The sequence below is a fragment of the Caloenas nicobarica genome, chromosome 20 (genome assembly GCF_036013445.1).
Source record: "Caloenas nicobarica isolate bCalNic1 chromosome 20, bCalNic1.hap1, whole genome shotgun sequence".
Classification (NCBI taxonomy): domain Eukaryota; kingdom Metazoa; phylum Chordata; class Aves; order Columbiformes; family Columbidae; genus Caloenas; species Caloenas nicobarica.
In genome coordinates, this window is record NC_088264.1 from 7,550,019 (window position 1) to 7,569,524 (window position 19,506).

At 52.2% G+C, this 19,506-nt stretch overlaps 1 protein-coding gene across 7 annotated transcripts in view; it reads left to right on the forward strand.

Annotated features, from left to right (window-relative positions):
- The window catches only part of PACS2 (phosphofurin acidic cluster sorting protein 2), a 68,945-nt gene extending 50,757 nt beyond the window's left edge, over positions 1-18,188 (forward strand). For all 7 annotated transcript variants that reach the window (XM_065648882.1, XM_065648878.1, XM_065648876.1 and 4 more), the window contains exons 19-24: positions 5,512-5,554; positions 9,182-9,224; positions 10,091-10,226; positions 11,190-11,416; positions 12,453-12,566; positions 13,497-18,188. In XM_065648882.1, coding sequence (XP_065504954.1) covers positions 5,512-5,554; positions 9,182-9,224; positions 10,091-10,226; positions 11,190-11,416; positions 12,453-12,566; positions 13,497-13,615 — 682 coding nt within the window. In that variant the 3' untranslated portion in view covers positions 13,616-18,188. The remainder of the gene's footprint in view (positions 1-5,511; positions 5,555-9,181; positions 9,225-10,090; positions 10,227-11,189; positions 11,417-12,452; positions 12,567-13,496) is intronic.
- Positions 18,189-19,506: the final 1,318 nt, after the last annotated feature.

Here is a 19,506-nt window from a genome sequence, read left to right on the forward strand (position 1 = left end):
AGGCCACTAAAAGGAGTGTACTCTTCATTCTATTTATGAACTTCTGTAATGTTAACCGGATCAAGGTGAAGTTTGGAGAGCGACAGGGTACACAAAGCTCTTAGCTTCAATCTTTTATTTTGTTTTTGGCGTGAAGACTTACCTTAGTTACCAACAGGGCGTTCAGACTCCCCTAGTGCAGCGTGAACCCAGCTGCCTTGCCCTTTCTCCACGCCCTTCAGTTGCTGGGTTCTGCGCTGGTCTCTGCTGCCTTCCCCATTCTGTTACAGGTTCATTTTTGTCATTAACACATATTGAATCATGTTGAGTTTCTAATGTGCCCAGAAAGATCAATTTGGTATTTTCTTGAAACACATCTGAGATGTACTTCAGCACACGCCCTTGGCCCCCCCGGCAGTGTGCGTGACCGCTTACCAAGCTGGGCTGATCCACTTGGATTGGAGACCCTCTGGACTTGGCGGTGCCATACCTCAAGCTGTGGATGGTTTCCATCAGGCCGAAACCCTGCAGAAGGTCACTTGGAAGAGAGATTGCTGAAACTTTTATTCAGACTCATGGCAGAGCCTGCAGACTCTTAGTATCTCTGTGTCCACTTTAAAATAACTTCTACTTTCAGCTGAGCACTCCATGAGCAAACCGGGGAGAGAGTTAGAGGAACAAGCTCTCCCGTGGAATAACGGGCAGTTATGTCCCCATGTGGCTTTCTCTAGAAATGCAGCTCTCTGTCGTTAGCAGCAACTTAGGGAGGCTATTGTGAAAAACAACACAGAAATTGTTTCCATTACCACTACCTAAGTGAATGCATCACTTTGTAAGTATGATAACGTATTTATCTTTTTCTTTGGTTGCTTTCTCAAAAGGAAAAAGAGCTTTCATTTTGATTTTACCTTAAGGTATCCATTCCTTTTAGGTTCCCTCTCCCGTTTCCCCTCTTTCCCCATGAACTGGTCTTTTGTGCCTTGTTTAACAGTTCCTGCAGGTCTGGGGTGCACAGTTTGTGCTTTAGGTTAAATTCTACTCGCTGCTTTGAAACTATGGCATCTGCTGGCAGAACGCATTGTTGACTATGAGGCTCTGCCTTTGGACCACACATACGGGTTCCCAGGATGTAGACTGAATGGGAATTAAGGGGTTAGTAAGAGGAGCTCTGAGCAGTAAAACACAAAAGATAGGGGTGGGTTTTTTTCCCTTCCTAGCCATTTGGGGATATAGCGTAGCTCCAAAAGGATCAGGGCTGAGCAAAGGCTCTTCAGTTCCCATCTGTTGGAGCTGGAGTGCTGTAGGTGGCACTCAGTGGCTTGGGCTGGGGTTCAGCTCTGCAGTGCCCAAGTGCAGACCAGCCAATCTTCTCCCTGTAATCACAAAATTGAGGACTAGCCTCTTACCAGCAGGCTATCCCAAACGTTTGAGACTTTTCTGAGCTTGAGAAAGAAGAGAGAGATGTATGCTAGCAGTGGAGTTGTGCTCCGTGAGCTGCCTCCAAGGCCCCCCTGCTCTGCAGGGTTCCCTGCTTCAAATGGTATGATTATTGGACATCATTATTTTGTTGTCAGTTCACGAAGTTACTGCAGCTCCCTCTCCCTCAAAGCCAGAGGTGAATGCGTTCTCCAAGACCAGCTTTCAAGGCAGCGGTCCATGTAGAAACAGCAGCGCTACCTACAAATTCATTGTGAGACAAGTCTCCCAGCACCTTTGCATTTGCTCTGTTAAACAAGCCCCAGTGGTCCAAGGAAAGCCAAGCCAGTCTCTAGGATGTAGCTGTATGTGATGAGCTGCTTTATGACTTCATTGCCAGCTATCCCTATTTTGACTTACCTCCGCTCTCCTTCCTGTCCCCTCGTTCTGTTTGTCATGCCGCAAGGTTGGCGCATGTACTGCCTGTGACGGGCTGCAACGGTGCGAAAGCTTTGTCCCATGTTGGAGCATCTGCTGACCTTACCTGAAATCAACGGGGTTGGCGATGAGGAGGGGGTTCAGGAAGGAAATGAATTGACATTTCAGCTCCTCCGCGTTACACTGGGTGACTGACTTTGTGAGCACTGGGAGAATTAGTGGTTGGTGAATTGTCAAAAACCACTGCAGTCCAGGCAACACCTGGGGAGCTGAGACCATGGTGGCAGAGGTGGGCCTTTTGCCAGGAGGGTGTATCATCGATGTTGGTATCTCTGCGTTGCTTTCTTGAATGAAGCCCTGCAGTATTTGAGATCTGAGACTTGACAGACACCCATTCCCAGTGTAGCTGGATTGCTGATCAGTTCTGTGAACCTGGGCTGCTGTCACCCACTGTAATTCAGTGTCCAGCACAGCTCTTGCCATGTGGCTTCTGGGTAGCCCTTGCACGGGTCTGGGAAGCAGCTTGACTGTTGGAAATAAAAGCATCACTTGTGTGTCAGGGTGAGGGCTGGGTCATTTTCTGCCTTGTTACACATTTACCAAAGGCTCTTCACTCTTGTGTTGTAGAGCACTTGCCCACCTCTTGCTCCCTGGAGCATGAGTGCCTTGGGTTGGAGGGAATAGGAAGCAGGGGCAGCGCTGTTTTGTGCCTGCTGCCTGGCTCTGAGGCTCTGGAGGGCAGTGTCTAGGCAGAGTCCAGGTCGTTTCCCCGAGTGCTGCTTCTAAAACACACCCTGCAGCGGATGCTGAACATGAACACAGCTGGTGAAGATGGACCCGGTGCCTCCTCTGACTCGACCGTGCTCATGTCGTCTGGCTGGTTGCTGCATCAACCTCCTCGGGCAGCTGCTCGGAACGCGACAGGAGTTGCCTTGTGCCCCTTGCCTGGCAGAGCAGCACAGCAGAGAGGAGTTGAGCCTTGAGACATGCTGGCTGTGCTGTGGAGTGTGCCCATGGAGGGTGCTGGATGGGAGTTCTGTGGGGAGCAGAGAGGCAACTCTTCTGATGTGTCTTGGGGACTTGGAGCTGCTTTGTCTCTTTGTTTGTTTTGACCGCTGGAGACTTGGTGGAACAGGGACAGCGTTCGCCAGCAGACAGCTACAGTTGCCCAGTGGGAAGAACAGATGCTTCATAACAAAGATGAACCCGCTCCCCTTCTCTCTCCCACCCAGGACTGCAGGAGTGAAGTGTCAATAACACTCTTAAAAGTCACAAACCAGGGTCAGGTCTGGCTTTAAATTATAGCTGAGAATACCAGGGCCTTCAGAAGTCCTATGGATATAACCAATACCTTGGACATTGCTGTGGGGGTAAAACCTCTGCAGCCTAGGAATCCGTGCCGCCCAGGTAGTACGGAGCAGCTGCCTTTCCAGGATGGGGATATTTTGATTACAGGGCTGTGGTAGGAGGAATAGAAGAGGCCGTAACCAAGGTGAAAGGGTTCTTTCTGGATTAATATTTTGGGATCCTAAAGGACAAGAATCGGGAAAGAGCATGAAAGAGGAAGTGGAGAAAAAGCACGATCGTATCATCTTTCCTTTCATCCACATGAAGAGCAGCTGTTCTGACAAGCTGCATTTTCAGAGGCACATGTGCAAGACCAGGGTTCCCAAGAGGACGTGTGACAGCACTGGACTAGCACGCTGACATCCAGCTGGATTGCTTCAGGAACAGTCTGCGCGCCATTGTGAGCTGTGATAAATGGTGACTGAAGCAAATGATTTATTTCAGAATTGCCCCTGAGCTCTCCTCAGTGGGAATCTGAGCTCCCAAGGGGAACAAGAATGACTTTCCTGCTGAAATTGGGCATGGTTTGTTTTTTGAGAGCTTGGAGCAAAGCCATCCAGTAGCTGAAAGACAACGAGGTGACTATTGTCCTTCCCTCACGTGGTCACCGGGACTTGCTTCTGCCTGATTCTCAGCCCATGCAGTTGAAGAAATGACAAGAAAGCTGAGCCTCTGTTCTATGCTTCTCCCAACAGCTCTCTGGATTTCTCATTTCCCTTTGCAAAACTGGAGCTGGAAATGTCACGTTAATAGGAGACTTTTTTGCTGGGGGCCTGCAGCCGTGTTTGGATATGACCTCTCTGGCTTCCAACACACATCTGGGATTTTTTGCTCTTTGCTTTGAGGGAAGAATGAAGGTGCAGTGCCTGGGGTTGTGAGGCAGGAAGGGAGCAAAGCCCCTGGCTTTGCTTTAGAGATGAATAAATAGAGCTGAGCCAAAACGAGAGGCTATTTGCAGAAGTGCACTCTGCTCTGAACCAAGAGGGAGCTCTGGCTGAGTTGTGGCAGCTGCAGTTCTGTGTCATTCTTTCCATAGGGCTTAGAGGAACCTGTCCAGCCCATGCTAATCACAGTGGTTGGCAACCTTTGTGCATTTAGTGCATTTCTGATCTGATCTGTGCTGGAAATGGCACAGAAAAAACTGTTTTCCGGAAGTATTTGTGCTGCACCCAGCACTTCTGGATGAAGGCCATGCTGGATGGTTTTTCTCCGAAGGTTGCAGTGCTCTGGGCGCTGAGGGATGCACAAAAAGAGAAACATGAAAAGTCTCGGTGTTCGTCTGCTTCCTACCTGTTTCTTGTGCTTGGCCACTGAGGAACGTTGTGTGTCTTGCCCGTGCGGTCACTTCCACCGTTGAGCTGTAATTCCTCTGAACGTGTGGTCGCGTTCCTGCAGTCCTCTCCTTGCGCTGTGGGTCCATCTTTATCTCTGTCGTCCCCTCGAAGGGAGCAGGGCTCTGCAGGCCCCCCCAGCCTGCCTTCCTCCTCACTCGGCTCTTCCCCCTCTCGTCTTTGTTGCTTCTCTCCCTAATTCCTGCTGGGTTTGCCTCTGGCCTTGGTTCCTGGCCCTTGCCCAGCCTCTGGCTTCTGAATCCTGGGCAGGGCCAGAGCAGCAGGGGCTGATGCCTTCCTGCTTTCGAAATGTGTACAGTGTTGTGTTCAGCTGTTTCTGGGACATGGCGTGCATTTGGTTTGGTTTAACTGTTTGCCGTTCTCGAGTTGGCGTCCTGGTCCTACCCGCTGTGCTCTGGTGCCCACCTCTCCAGTGTGCCTGTCCAAAGGACTGCAGGCTCCCCGGGCAGGGAACACGTATCTGTGTGCGTGTCCGTGTGTGTGTACGTACTTGCTGGTGCTCCACAAATAACCACGTGTCACGGCTTGTAACCCCGCGGCAGGCGAACCGCTTTAGTGGTGCTGGAATGTGCAAGGTATGGCACATGACTCCCAAGGTGGGACGCGCGGAGGCCACGCGTGCGGAGCGCTTCAGGTACTAGTAAGTAACGCACAGTTCTCCGTGTTGTGGTGGCACAGATCCATTTCCTCGCAGTAGGAGGTTCGTGTGTCTGTAATGACTGCCATGCCATTAAAGCATGTTTCTCTGCCAAGCGTGCGGGAGGGAGGAAGAGCCCTTTCCCCAAGAGATGTGCGGCAGCTGTGTGCTCTTCCCCACCCCTGCAGATTCTTAGCGTGCTGGCAGGGGGCCTTGAGGAGACGTTGGACTGGCGCTTGCATACTGTCCGTCCCTGCTGCATGCTTGAATGCAACGTAGAGAGTGAGTATTGTGTCCGGTGTGGAAGCAAGCCGCTAACAACTCTTTTCTCTTTGCCTTTAGCCCTGATGAAGAATCTTCGCAGAAGTTCATTCCCTTTGTTGGGGTGAGTGTTATCGCAGTTACAGCTAGAATATGTCCACAAGTATTAACCCAAACTTACGTGGTTTCTGGGGTAGAAGAGGAGCATTGGGTGCTCTAAGGTAGAGTGTCAACACAAGCATTTAATGGTTGGATGCAACTGCCTGGTACATAAGCAAACCTCTAAGATGCCTCAACAAACTACAGAGTGTATTTTACTTTCCGGGCAGCACTGTGCTGCGTTCCCGCCAGCACTGAAGCAAGCACCATAGCCTTGCTGTTGCCTCATTCACTCCCTACAGAGAGGAAAGTGTGACGCTGAGGTGCTCTGATCCACAGCCTGTCTTTGCTGCGGCCCAAAGCACCTAGTTGGTGAGGAATTGTTGCTGGACCACATGTGGAGGAAGGTGGTGTGTTCCCGGAAACCTGATCTCAGGGTTGCTATGCCTGGCATTGCCCTAGGTGATTGATTTGGCCAAATTTGCTGTTCCAGTGTCAGTCTTCTGTGTGCTTGTAATAAATGGTCTCCAGTCCTCTTAATATCCTGTGCACTGCAGGGAAGTAGAGAGTACATCCCACCAGGGAGATCATTTATACCACTGTTAAGTTTGAGTCTGGGGCAGTAGTTATTTAGTACATTTGATGATGTGAATATGTATTTGGATGGTAGTCCCTGGCTTTTCTTCCTGTCCTTATCTTGAAATGTTCCCAGCTCAGGTGGCCAAGTCTAGAGTATCTAGGCAGAGGTGTGTTTGTGGTTCTGTCAGTGTAGTTTGTGCACTGTGTACCTTTTCTAGTTTCCCTCCCCTTATTTGATCACGCTCCTCAATTCATTAAGCTTTAGGTATAAAGTCATTGACCTGGTCCAAAAGGAGATCATCCCCTGCCTGCTCTTCAGCTACGGGATGTCCTCTTCACAGTTTTTGCCTGCTCTCCTGTAGCTTCTCTTTCTTACATGCCGGCTGTCTGGTTCTGCCTTCTGTGTTAAGCTGACTGGTGTGTGTTCCCGTTTGTATCCCTGTCAGTGTGCCAGCGCTAATCTGAAATCCCAAGGTGTTTAAAAACTTCAGCCTCTCTTGCCCTCAGGCTGACCCTGCTTTCACTCTGCTGTCTCTTCGAAGTCAGCGTCTCTCTCTGCAGTGTTCCTGAGAAGACAATCTGCTTTTGTTTGTCAAAGGAAAGATGTCCTCTGCAAAAGCAGAGAGACACGTCTTTCCTATTTGTCCCTGCTGATGAGCTTTTCTGTCATGTTGTCCCTCCCACGAACTGCGATTGCTGGTGAAGAACTGTTGTTATGAAGCAGCTGTTTCACCTTTCCCAATAACGTGAAAAGCCCAGAAGGGCTTTGGAAGCTCCTGGACTTGTCTCACTGCAGCTGTTGGGCTCTGCAGAGCTTTTCTTCGGGGCTGGTTTAATTCAGTGCTGTGCGCAAGCAAGTGGGGCTCAGAGTGTTTGTCCAGTTGCTCTAAAAAGATTGTTGCCCTGACATTAGACAATTCCAGTCTGGATTTGATTGTCTGAAAGTGGGAAGAATGAACAGGTCTGTGTACATAATGCTGCCAAAACACAAAAATACTTGCCTTGAAAGAGCAGGCTGACTTCCCATGTCAGCTGGTGGTGAGGGTCAAATCAGTGCTGCTCATTCTCGCTTCTGAAGTGTTCCAGACAATGATTCCCCATGAGACACATCTGAAGAGCCTCTGAAAGGCCAGTTGCAGGTGTGTTGTAAATTCTGAGGCTGAACATGAGCACCAAAGCCCCTTCCCTCAGCTGCAGCCTGCTTGGAGCTGTTGGCCAAGGAAGAGAGGGAGCCAGCAACGTTTGGGTTTGCGATTCCTGATGTTGACTGGAGTCAGTTGGCTTTTAGGGTACAAAACCTGGTGTCCTGCAGCCGGGTTGCGCAGTCTGAGCCAGCAGCGAGCGGAGCAGCGCTGTGCTGCTCAGCCGGGCTCTGAAGTGGTGGGAGCCGAGAGCTGCTCGGGTGGTGGGGCTGCGTGCTGGTGTGCCTGCCTTGTGCTGACAGCCGGCTGCCAGGGCTGCTAACAAGATCCACCTCCTTCCCGAAGGAAAAGGAGCCTGGCTGCCACAGCATTCCTGCGCAGAGGCCCCAGCGCCTCCCTGAGCGGAGGGAAGGGAAAGCGTTTAACCTTGTCTGCCTCCCATGTGTCTGAACTCGAGCGTCTTCAGTCAGCCAGCAAGGGGGAAAAGGCCAGAGGAGATGTCCTGCCTGGCTTGCAGATCAAGGTGGCTGTAGGCAGGTTTCTGTAGTGCTTGTTCTTCCCCAAGCTGCTCTGCCTCCCATCCTCTTGCTCACAGCCAGTTACGGTCTGTGAAACATCCTCTTGGTGTTTAACGCGTGCAGCACATATGGCTGCTGGATGCCAGGGCCTGACTTGTTACCCTTTGGACGGAGACTGGCCAAACGGAGCTGCAGCCACCCTCTCCCAAACCGGCATCCCCTCAGGAAGCTTCTGCGCACGCGGCCGAGCTCACGACGGCTTTTCCAAGACTGGAGCTAGCAGAGAATCCACCAGAGCCTGGCAACTCTAAGCTCTGCTGTTGAGCATACACCCCTCCCACTCCAAACTGTGCAAAGTTTTGTGCTTCTAATTATTAGGTCTTTTCTCTTGATCCCATAGCACAGAAATGTGTTCCCTAGAGAAGTTCAGACGTGATCATGTCTAGATCACATAACGATCTTCTGTTTTCAAACTGAATAGACCATGTCACACAATTTCTCATCCTAAAGCAGATTTTATTGACTGGAGATCCCTTTGCAGCTCTTTCTCATTTGTCAACATTTGTATAGGGTAGACATTAGCCCTGGATACAAGTTTCTTAAGGACCTTAAGAAGGGTCTCTGCAGTGTTGAGAGTAATGATCCCTGTGCACTGGAGCAGATTATTGCTACAGAAGGTCCCTGCTTTTATATCACAAAGGGTCATTTTATCTTTCTAGGTGTGGCGTGTTCTTTGGAGCTTGTGTTTGTAGTATGCTCTTTTCCACAAATTACTGCGAGTGGCTTTTTTCATTAACCTGAATGTACTACCTGGTGGTTGGCCATATTGGAACATGTTTGTATTCTTTTTATAGTGTGATTTGGATCATTCTGACCCGTCCATGCGGTGGTGTATCTGTGCGCAGAGGCTTTGCTAGGAGCTTTATATTCTTTGCTGGACACATCCCTTGCTTGGAGACCAGGAAACTCTGGTCAGAAACTTTGTTGCTCTTGTGGTTTCCTAACAAACCCCAACTATGCTGCAATTGTGCAGTGAATGCAGTATGTCTGTAATTAGCAGGTGTACCAAAGCAATACTAAAGGGATATTTATGCTCCTTCCTCATCCCTGCCCGGTTCCCACAGGCAGGCAGGGTAGTTGCCGTGGTGTGGGGCTGGTGATGGGCTATTCCGAGCTGCGCAGGTCTGTAGCAGCTCCGTAGGGTCTGTGCTGGCTTTTGTGAGCTCGTACCGCTTGGCTGGACACCACTGGAACTGGCCTGGCTCTTAGAAGACTCCACTTGTTAACATACTTTAACGCTACTCTGACTGCAGGGACAGTGCCAAGAGAGCTGTAGGGATGAGCTTAGTTTGGGGGTTCCCAAAGTTCAGGGGACTCCTGTTTCATCAAGCTCTTCTGTTTTGCCTCCTCTAGGTGGTGAAGGTTGGAATAGTGGAACAATCTTCTGCAACGTCAGGTAATGAGCATCTTGCATGTGCTTTCTGTATCGTACAGGTGGTGGGAGCCTGACTTTACAGGCTGAACAAACTTGTGCCATGCTGATGCCTTAGAGTTTTGTAAGGTGGAATTGGATTTTATTAGCTCCCATTTCCATTGCTTTGACTCCCAGAGCAAGAGGCCTCTCTCTTGAAAGAGACTACTTTTCTTCTTCTTACTTGACAAGGAGCTTCAGGCCAGCTAAAATTCCCTCACCTTTGTCCAGGCAAGCTCCACTCATGTGCAAACACCCGTGTTTTGTATGTGTGTTCTCAGCGGGGTGGATTCACTGCCGTGGTTGTTTGAGGTTCCTGCTCCAAACTGGGGAGGCAATTAATCGGAAGTTCATGCCTGTCTCCCTAGACTGAGCTCAACTGCCTGATTAAAATCAATCTCAAACATGTGCCTAACACTGGGAATGCCAGGATAGGCAACCAGTTTGTCAATCTGACAATAAATTGAGACTCTTTTTAATGAGGGAGCGCAAAGCTGATTTACACGATACTGCCTGTCTACAGACATGGACATGGGGTAGTGCTATTTTATCAATGTGAACTTGTTTTTTCCTCCTTCATACACACTACTAGTCAGGAATAATTTTTTTTTTCCTCATCTTTTGGTTTTTTTTCTTATATTGCTTCACTATTAAACCCAGATTCCAGGGCCCTGTGTTACACACAGGTTTGTGTGCGGGGGCAGCCCTTCTGTGGGTCACTCCTTGATGCCAGGGGTCTCCCACCCTCCTAAAGGGCCAGCCTGAAGGGAACGATGCCTTGACTTACCCCAGTGTGCGTGTGCTGGGCTACAGGACGAACCCAGACAAACAGTTTGACTTCTTTTCGCAAGGTGACTCTGATGATGCAGCTCCCTCCAGCTCCAGTGTCCTGTCTTCTACCCCACCTTCTGCGTCTCCTGCTGTGAAAGAAGCCTCCCCCACACCACCTTCCTCGCCATCTGTCACAGGCAGCTTCTCATCCTCAAGGTAAAGCATGTTTTGTCTCCTTACAGCTCCCTTGGCTCTTTTATCTTTTATCTTTTATCTGACGTGTACTTGAGAGAGGAAAACTCTTCTACAGGAAAACCCATAGCTCTGCTTTCTCCCTCCCTAGCAAACACCTGAAGTTGTCACCTTTCCGCTTCACCTCTGTCACCTCTGGAGTGACTGGGTCTTTGCTGGCCGACAAGGAGCTGGACAGGCTAGAGAGGATCTTGCACCCCGAGGGAAGGCTGCACTTCTTCCACACAGATTCTTGTTCCTTAACAATTGTCATTTCTCAAACAGGGCACACAGACTGGTAGATAAGTTACTTTTTTGCCTCGTAGTTGTATACTATTCAGCACTCTGTCATTGTGTAGGAAGAAGAGGCTGCCAGCCACAGGTCTGAGTGATAAACCCCTGCTCTGCTCGGGGCTGGCTGTTGAAAGGTGGGAGCAGGCGAGGGATGGAACTTCCCAGGCTGCTCATCTTCCCTTTTCTGGCTCAGGAAAGGCTGACAGCATGTTTTGGTGGTGCACGTCTGTTACCACATGATGCACAGGAGTTTTCAACAGCAGAGCATGTCCTGAAATCTGCCCTTGTTTAGCAAACATCACAGGCCTGGCAGAGCGTTTTCTCAGCAGGGGAATTCCCCCACGTGCAGCAGGGCCGTGGGGTGGATTGCCCAGTGCCCGCTGCATTGCAGGGTCCTGTCTCGGTGCATTGCAGTTCTGTGCTGCCAAGCTGGTGCCACCGTGGAACGTGACCCAGGCTGCGTCACTCAGTGATGACTTGTGCTTTTGTGATTATTGGGTCTCACTACAAAATGTTGCTGCCTGTTTTCCTGAAGAGCCAGGCACTTGTCCTCTGACCATCTGGTCAGGAACAGCAGCCGCTCTGAAAAAACACAGATGGGGTGAATTTCTGTGGAGTGCTGTGCAGAAATTACCTTCTCCTCTTGTTTTCCAGCCAGAACCTCGGTGCGGAGTTGATGGGCCTGCAGGTGGATTACTGGATTGCAGCTCCACCCATGGACAGAAAGAGAGACCCGGAGAAGAAGGACCCTTCCACTACCAAAAACACACTGAAATGCACTTTCCGGTCCCTCCAGGTCAGCAGGTTACCTGCGAGCGGTGAGATTGCCACCACTCCAACGATGTCCATGACTGTCGTGACAAAAGAGAAGAACAAGAAAGGTAAGGTGGATGCATTCGCTGTTGCAAAGGCCAAGAATGCAACGCCGTTCTTCCTGTTCTGCCACTGCAGGGCTGCCTGACTTGTCAGTCCTGCATTACAGCACCTTGGTCATGTTTTTATCCCCAAAATACTAGTCTATCTATAGATAAGTGACTGCATAAGGTGTTGGTGTTTGAAAGGGTGGTTCCTCTTTGTGCTGTAAAAAGGGGATGTGTTCACCCTTACAGCTGAACAGCGAGATGGTATAGCATGACAGAACAAAGGTGGGGACAGAGCAAGGGTGTTTGTGGGTGGCTGTGCAGGAAACCGGGGGGTACACTGCTCTGGGCAGCTGCCCTGTCTTCCCAGTGAGCCTGCTGGTGCTGCTTTGGGGTGTCGGATTCAGTAAGAGGCAGCTTGTGCCCTGACAACCAGAGTCAGGACAGACCCTGCAGCCTGTACAGTTCTGTGCTCTGGCCTCTCCCCTGCAACACGACAGACGTGCAGACAGAGGCAGGACGTGCGTGCATCCCATCGTGTTTGCTGCATGTGGCAGCAGCCCTCGCAGAGACATTTTGCTGGATTTGACACGGTGCCCTCATGTTAAAATACCACTGTCACAGCTGGACAAATGCACCAGTCAGACCTGCCAAGCCATTGCTGGATGTGCTTGAACATAGCAGAGGTGTTGTCACGCAGAGCAGGGCTGCAGCCGTGTCAGCTCTTCTACAGGAGCTCTTACATTCTTGCACAGGGTCCTTTGTGGGACAAAAGGAGCTAAAAGAGAAATGCTGTCAGTGCAAAGGTCAATATTAACTTTTTCCTTTTTAATCTTCTCTTAAACTCATGTAGAGAAACTCTATGGCTAAGCTGTCCATGTGTACAGGTGATGGTGCTGAGCACTGACATGGTCAAACTCCTGCCAAACAGGGATGACTAGGAGTTAAAATCAGAGTTTCCAGGCATGAATGTTTAAATGCAAAAACCCAAACAAGTCTTTCTGCAGCTCCTGTGAGTGGCAGAGATTCACTGTGTGCTGCTTTGATTTCCTTCCAGTGATGTTTTTGCCCAAGAAAACAAAAGACAAGGAGGTTGAGTCAAAGAGCCAGTGTATTGAGGGAATCAGCAGGTTGATTTGCACAGCGAAACATCAGCAGAACATGCTGCGGGGTAAGTGCAGTGCTTGCATCCTGTCGGGCTCTGGGGTGAGGCTCAGCTGCTGGTGCTGCCCTCCAGTCAAAGGGCCGAGCTGGTGTCCTGCCCCGTGCCCCGGAGTCAACGTAATGGGGGAGTTTCTGGGGACGTGTCCAGCACTGAGGAATGTTTTAATAGGTGTGGGATATGGGAAGATCCTCCCTTACCTGGGAGCTCCTCTGAATCAGTACCCTGGATGAGGACAAGGGCTGGGCCAGGCTCGCTCCCCTCCCTGTCATTCTCTGTTTCTCCTGCACATCTGGTGTGAGTGGTGGTGGGGAGCAATGAGACTGTGGCTGCTGCTCTAGGCAGGGCTCTGGCACAAAGACACATACCTGCATCGTGCAGACAGACCTACAGCAGCTGTCAGTGGAGCTGTGTGTCCAGTATCAAAAATATCCCTGTAGCCTATTCAGCTGATAAGCCCCACCGCTGGGAACAGCAGAGGGATCCGCTTAGGTCGCCTCAATCCACGGAGTGGTCACAGAAGTGCATCACCTCTTCAGGAGATGTGGGTCTCCTGGTTAAGAGTGCCAGTGAGGAGAGGCTGATGTCCGTCTCTGAAAGAGTGCATTTGCCCAAAAAAGAAAATGGATGTGTTTAGGAAATTTGAGATATCGGATCAGGTGGTGCTGAAATCAGCGGTCTGGGGAGCTCCAGTGTCAGTGAGCGATGCCAGAGCAACAGCCTGTGCTGTTCTCCCTAATCCTGGTTTGCTCTGGAGCCTTTCCCCCGGCATGTGCAGCCCTGTACAGCGGTGAGGAGGGGAGGCAGAGCATTCTGAGCACGGAGCATGGCCAGGCCTCCCTCTGCCCACTGCTGGGAGGCTTCTGGCAAAGCTGGTCCAGGTTGGCCTCTTCCGCTCAGTATTTCCTAACTCTTCTCGCTTTTTACCTTCCCCTGCAGTCCTGATCGATGGGGTGGAGTGGAACGACGTCAAGTTCTTTCAGCTGGCAGCACAGTGGTCCTCTCATGTCAAGCACTTTCCCATCTGCATATTTGGACACTCCAAATCTAACTTCTAGCCATGCTCAGCGGAGGGACCTTCCGTCCGTCCCGGGGACTGCACACCAGGAGCCAGGAACTGCGTGCCAACTCTGACTCGCATCGCTCTGCCCTCTCCTGCAGAATTAATTACAGATGTGCTTGGATTACTTTTGAATTACTTTTTTCTATTAACTCTTAAGTTCACTACAAGGGAAGGAAACCCCTTTAAACAAAGGCAAAAAAAACCCAGTCTTAAATATAGATGTCCTGACAACATGAAGTCGTGGGGGAGTTGGCAGGAGCAGGCAGCCTGCCCAAGAACACCTCCCACCTACGAGCAGATAGCTGAATAACTGCGCTGCTTATTAACCCGAGACCTCAGTGGTGTGAGTGGGCTGAGGGAGCCGTGGATCAGCTTGAAGAGATTTTGTGGAAGATCACATGTGTTACGGTGTGTTCGGCCCCCTCCGTCTGTATATCTATGAAAAAAAGATGGCCAGTCGTTCTTCCTGCTGCCAAAGGACAAGAGATGAGCGAGTGTGGAGGGAGTTCAACTGTCTGGTTTGAAAAACAAACAGCTTGTATAGGTAGGGCGGTCTGGAGAGGAGATCCCCCTTGAAGCGTGGAGTCTGCCAGGGGCAGGTGTTTGTGCTGAAGCGATGCCTGAGGAGGGTTGCGCAGGAACAGGAATTGGGGAAACTCCATGTGTAAGGAAACTCCAGTGTCCCGGGTCTGTGACAATGACCAAACCGAGCCAGTCACAATGTCCCTGCAGCTGGCCGCGCTGCTGAGGGACGCCGCGTCAGTGGGGTCGCTGCTATTCACGTACTCACACCAGTTATTTACCTGTCAATAAAACCTCATCCAGCCTCTAAAGGGAAAGGATTTTTTTAATAGCTGCAGATTTTTTTTTAATGCTTTCTAAAAAAATAAAATAAAAACAAAAAATAAGAGGAAAAAAAAAATTAAGTTGCCAAAAAAAAAAAACCCACAAACCCAGGAAGATGAGCCGTTGTCTGTGAAGCGATACATCACTGTAGTGGCTGAACTGGGAGCCAGCCAGGCGCTCTGCGTGTCCAGCTGCCTTCCTGTCCATCTGTCAAACCTCACACGAGAGGGAGCGTGGGCTGCTTTATCTGCTGCCTTTGTCGTGCCCTGACCGCGCTGTGCTCCCCAACCTGCTGCCACCTCCCTCCTCCACCTCCCCGGGCTGCAGGAGCGGGTTGTCGCCCTGCCCTTGAGCACCCAGGACCTCTCCTCGTAGGGACCGAGAGACTGGAACAAAACCGAAGGGTGCTGGGGGTAGGCAGCCTCCCATGGGAGTCCTTACCTTCTGCTTTCTGAGGAGTGATTTTTTGGGCATATCGCACTGTTGGCTTGGCTCCGGCTGTGATTGTGCTTGCTTTGTACACCTTAGTGCTGCCAGGGGTGCTTGGGGTGCCAGGACAAGGGGGTGCTCTTGCAAGGAGGCAGCGTGACAAGCCGCAGGTCTGGCAGCTCTGGGTGCTGCAGATGTGGCCTCTTGCTCTGCAGGCTTCCCGACGTGCCTGGGAGGGACTGGGAGCAGGCGCTGGACGGGGCTTGGGGAGCCGAGTGTGCTCACTGTGTGTAAGAACAGACATCCCTGGCATGTCAGGGTGAGGCGCTGAAGTTTCTGATGATGTCCTTTTGGGTCCCACCCTTGTGGGCAGGCCAGGGCAGGCCACGAGCATTTCCAGAAGGCACTTTCTGAGGGCAGTAATGATGCTTTTAAATTTTTTTTTTTCCCCCCCTGATCCCTTACCCTTGGGTTTTTAAAGGACTGGGGAACCCGCTTTCCCTTGGCTGGTGTGTGCGGGGACCGCCTGGGTTGTTTTGGGCAGGGCAGCGATGGTGTGCTCTGTTAGACCTTGTCCTGCTGATGTGGAGCGAGGGGTTATTAGGTGAGAGCGTGGTCTCTGCTGGATCCAGTGCCTGCCACAGCTCACAGCACGGGCTGCTTCACTGAATGGTTCCATGAAACCCTTTCCCAGCACAAGTGCAACCTACTTGGCCAGGGGCTGGGTATTCCCTTTGCACCACGCGGCGGGGAGGACGTGGTCCCGTGCCCGGTGACACTGCTGGGCAGGCCATATTGCCTGGTTGCAATGCTCTGTTCCTTCCCGCAGCCCCGTCTGCCGGCTCTTGGCTGTGGCAGAAGCTCGGCTCTGGTTTGCATGTCGTTGTGTCCATCAGTTCGTGCATTTTCGGTTGACCTGAGCTGATGCTCTGGGACTGTATAGCGTTGCCTAGCAGCGGTAGTGTGGGAGATGGTGTATAAGCACATCACTTCTTTTTCTTTGTTCAGGCTGTTGCATAAAAAAAAAAAAGGCTTTTTAAAGGAAATTAGTCAGTGTGTGATTTCTTTCCTGAGTCTCATGCTGGTGTGACAAGGGTGGTTGGGCTGGGTTCCAGCGTCAGGAGCCGCACGCAGCCTGGGCAGCTCTTGGTGGGGTGCACTGACCCACTGCAATAACTTTGTTTACTGGGGGGGCGAGGGAGGAACCATCACTGTGCTCCTCTTTGTATTTCAACCTACTGTAAGGAAACAAATGGTAGCTAGGACAGGATTTCCAGGGTCCTGCCTGTCCAATGTGTGTTGCCCTGCTCTACTGTGTATATGTACGTGTGTGTGTATGTGAGAGAGAGAAACACTTCTGCTCGTCGCGTATCATGTTGGTTTGTGTTTTGTTCTACCTTTATACAAGCAAATTCACCGGGAAACTCTCTGTACGCCTGAGGGCTTGTGTCTCTGCAGGGTTTCTCTCCTGTGGAAAGCTGCCTTTGCTCTGAGATGTCTCTCCTGTGCGAGGACACATCTCGGCTTCTTGGCTGTGTCCTCCTGGAGCCCAGCAGCGGCAGGCAGGGCCTGCCCGCGGGCAGCTCTGTGCCCGGGGTGGAAAACGTGGCGTTCCCCAGCGTCGGAGGCAGGGCTGGCGTGTGGGTTTGGTGGTGGTGCTCCGGTCAGGGTGTTTGTGCCTCTGTTTCTGTTGTGTCGCGTGGAGCCACTTTGCAGCTGTTTGTGTCTCTGGGAGGAGAAGCAGTTTCTATCTCTACGGTAAACCCCAGCCTCCCTGTCCCTTTGTGTCCCGGAGCTCGGCCCTTGCTCCCCGCAGGGCCCATCTCTCCTGCTCCCCTGGCTGTGGCTTCTCAAAGCAGCCGCTTTCTCTTCCAGCTGCTCTTGGGCAAAGGGCCCCCGCCTCACCCAGGGCAGGGCTCGCTGCCGTGCTGGGCTCTGCGGCGCTCACCTAGTTTAGCAATGCCGGCAAGCATGTGAAAGATGGAAGGTTTTTGTGGCGTTGTGTTGCACCTTGAGTGATTCCTGGTCCTCTGGGTTGAGTTTCCCAGAGACAAAGGCTTGGCCTTGGCACTGCCTGTGTTGGATCAGCTGCTGTCCCTCCTGTGGCGCTGGGGACTTTGTGGGCTCTTGGGGTGGCCGTTTCCATCGGTTTGATTGTTACCGGTTACATCTCGGCAGTAACTGCGGAGTCCTCCTTAATTACACATGAGTTTGGGGAGACCTACTGACTCCTTGGCTGTGTTTTGCTGCTTTAATTAGCACACGCTGGTGGCTTTATCCTGCAGAGAGGGCAGGGGTAGGTGGCTGGGAGGTTTCTGGGGCTGAAGGAGACGCGCCAATTTGTTTTCCATCATCAAACTTGGCCAAGAACCACAACGCCTTGTGCTGAACCTGTGATCACAGCAAACGGCCCCATCATGTTTCTCCCCAGCAGCGCGGGGCACTGGAGTGCCGGGGCGCGGGGCAAGGGCATCGCACCTCCCAGCTGGAGAATAAAATCCTGATGAGAGGCAGCAGAGCTGGCGACGTTCTCCTGCTGGCCTGTGTGCCGAGGGATTGGGAAGGCTGGGATTAGGGCAGTCCCGCTGTGCAGCGGTAAAGAGCTGGGGGCCCTGGGGCTCTCCTGAAGCCTGGTGGGATACAGTGCCTCTGTCACCTTCATTGGTGGGGTCTCAGTCTTGGCAGGTAGCTGTGTGGTGGCATTTAGTGCAACATTCCCTCTGGACTTACCTGGCAGGGAGAACACCATGAACAAGCAGCAGCATCTCCCAGAGGTTTCCTGGAGCCTGTTCAGGATGGTTCTCATGGGAGATGCTCCTGGCAGGGCTGGCTCCTGCAGGGTCTCTTGGCTGCTTTGGCACAGACTGGGGGAGAAGGGGACATGCCAACTTGGAGAGCAGCAGGTTTCCTTAAGGACGAGCACCAGTATGGGGCCACATCCAGCCAGCTGCTGCTTTGCACCTTGGCCGGAGGGTTGTCAGAGCATTGCCTGCCTGGTTGTGTACGCGCCGTGGCGATGGGAAAGCGCCTTGTGAGCGTGGGTACCAGGGCTGCGTGCCACCAGCCTGGTCCAGACCGTGGCACACGAGGGGACGTTACCACTGTGTAGATTCCCAGCTTGTCCATCTGTTTCATTGTTGTATTGTTCGGGTTCTAGAGTGGTTGTTTTTGTTTTTTATGAAGACAGATTAAATGTAAATAGCCTTTTTTTGGAACAAACTGCAACGTGCTCGACCTCGTCAACTATTTTATGGTACTAATGCAACACTAATAAAACTGGACATGAAAGCACACACCCGTCCCTTGAGTTGTCTCTCAGCAAGGGCTCTCTGCCATGACCAGGGCAGTTGTCTCCGATAAGAGACAGCAAGCAGCATGGCTTTCTGGCATGGGGGGATCTGCAGCTCCTCTCCAGCACTGAGCTCTCCTGTGGATTTCACAACCCTGCTGCCTGTGTCTCCTCTCCCAGAGGGACCTGCTCACCTCCAGCAGCTGTCCTGGATCTGACAGCCCTCTCTCGCACCTGGTCCTCATCCCCTCGCAGCAAGCAGGGACCAGCAGCAGCCTGTGCTCCCCCGGACGAGGGTGGGGGCACGAGGGGTGGCTGCTGAGGGAGCTGGGGGTGCAGGGAGCTCCCCACAGTGGGCCAGGCTGCTCCCCAAGCACATGGGTCTTGATGGATGTCCCAGCTCCTCCGCATGGCCGGGCCAGGCTTGCAGGTGTTTATGGCTGGAGGAGGGGACGCAACTCCCACCCAGGTGGCACCGAGCAGGGCTTGGATAACTCCAGGCAGGAGGAAGGTACGTAGCTCAGGACTGGGCAAATTTGGGACTTGAGTGCAGAGACAGCACCGGGTAGAGGAGACGTGGTTCAGGGCTGTGTATTTTTTGCCCAGGTTCAGCTCTAAACCTGCACCGAGGGCACAGCTGCGTGAAAGAGGCAGAGCCTGAGCTTCACCTTTCAGAGCCTGCAGAGCAGCTGCTCGCAGCACGGGAAGGAGGGTGCAAGCGGAGGTGCCTGGGGCGGTGGGAAGGCTTCGGGAGCTGGCGGGGGGAGTGGGTGCCCCCCACATCACTGGGGAACATGTGTGAGCTCTCCATGCTAAGCCAATGGGGCCATGGGCATGCTCCTCTGTGTTCTGGAAGGGAGGAGAAGGAAAACAGCTGGGTGGAGCAAGGATGGCCTGGGCTGTGCCAGCTCACATGCAATGGGCCCAGAGAGCTTCCCTCGCCCACGCGTGCTGGGACAAGCCGATGTCTGCAAGGCAACCTCGGACTGGACTCTCAAAGCACCGATATCGTCCTTCTGCAGGTCTTGGCCTTTCTCAGCGGAGATGCAGCCGCGCTGCCGTGTGAGAGGCATCAAATGCAAGCGATGCCCTGTTGGGATGCACCAAAAGCCTTCTGGAAGGTTGGTGGCACCCATGGGAGTGGGGTTTGGTGGTAGGAGCTGGGGCGTTGCAAGAGCCCACTCCTCCTTAGGCTGCAGCAGCCCTTGCCATCTCCCTCCCCCTGCCCAGCGCCCCGGCACTGACCACAGCTTGTTGCTTAACCAGGAAGAGGAACAGCAAGGGAGTTCCGACATGGTTTTGTTGCTATCATTTAAAACACA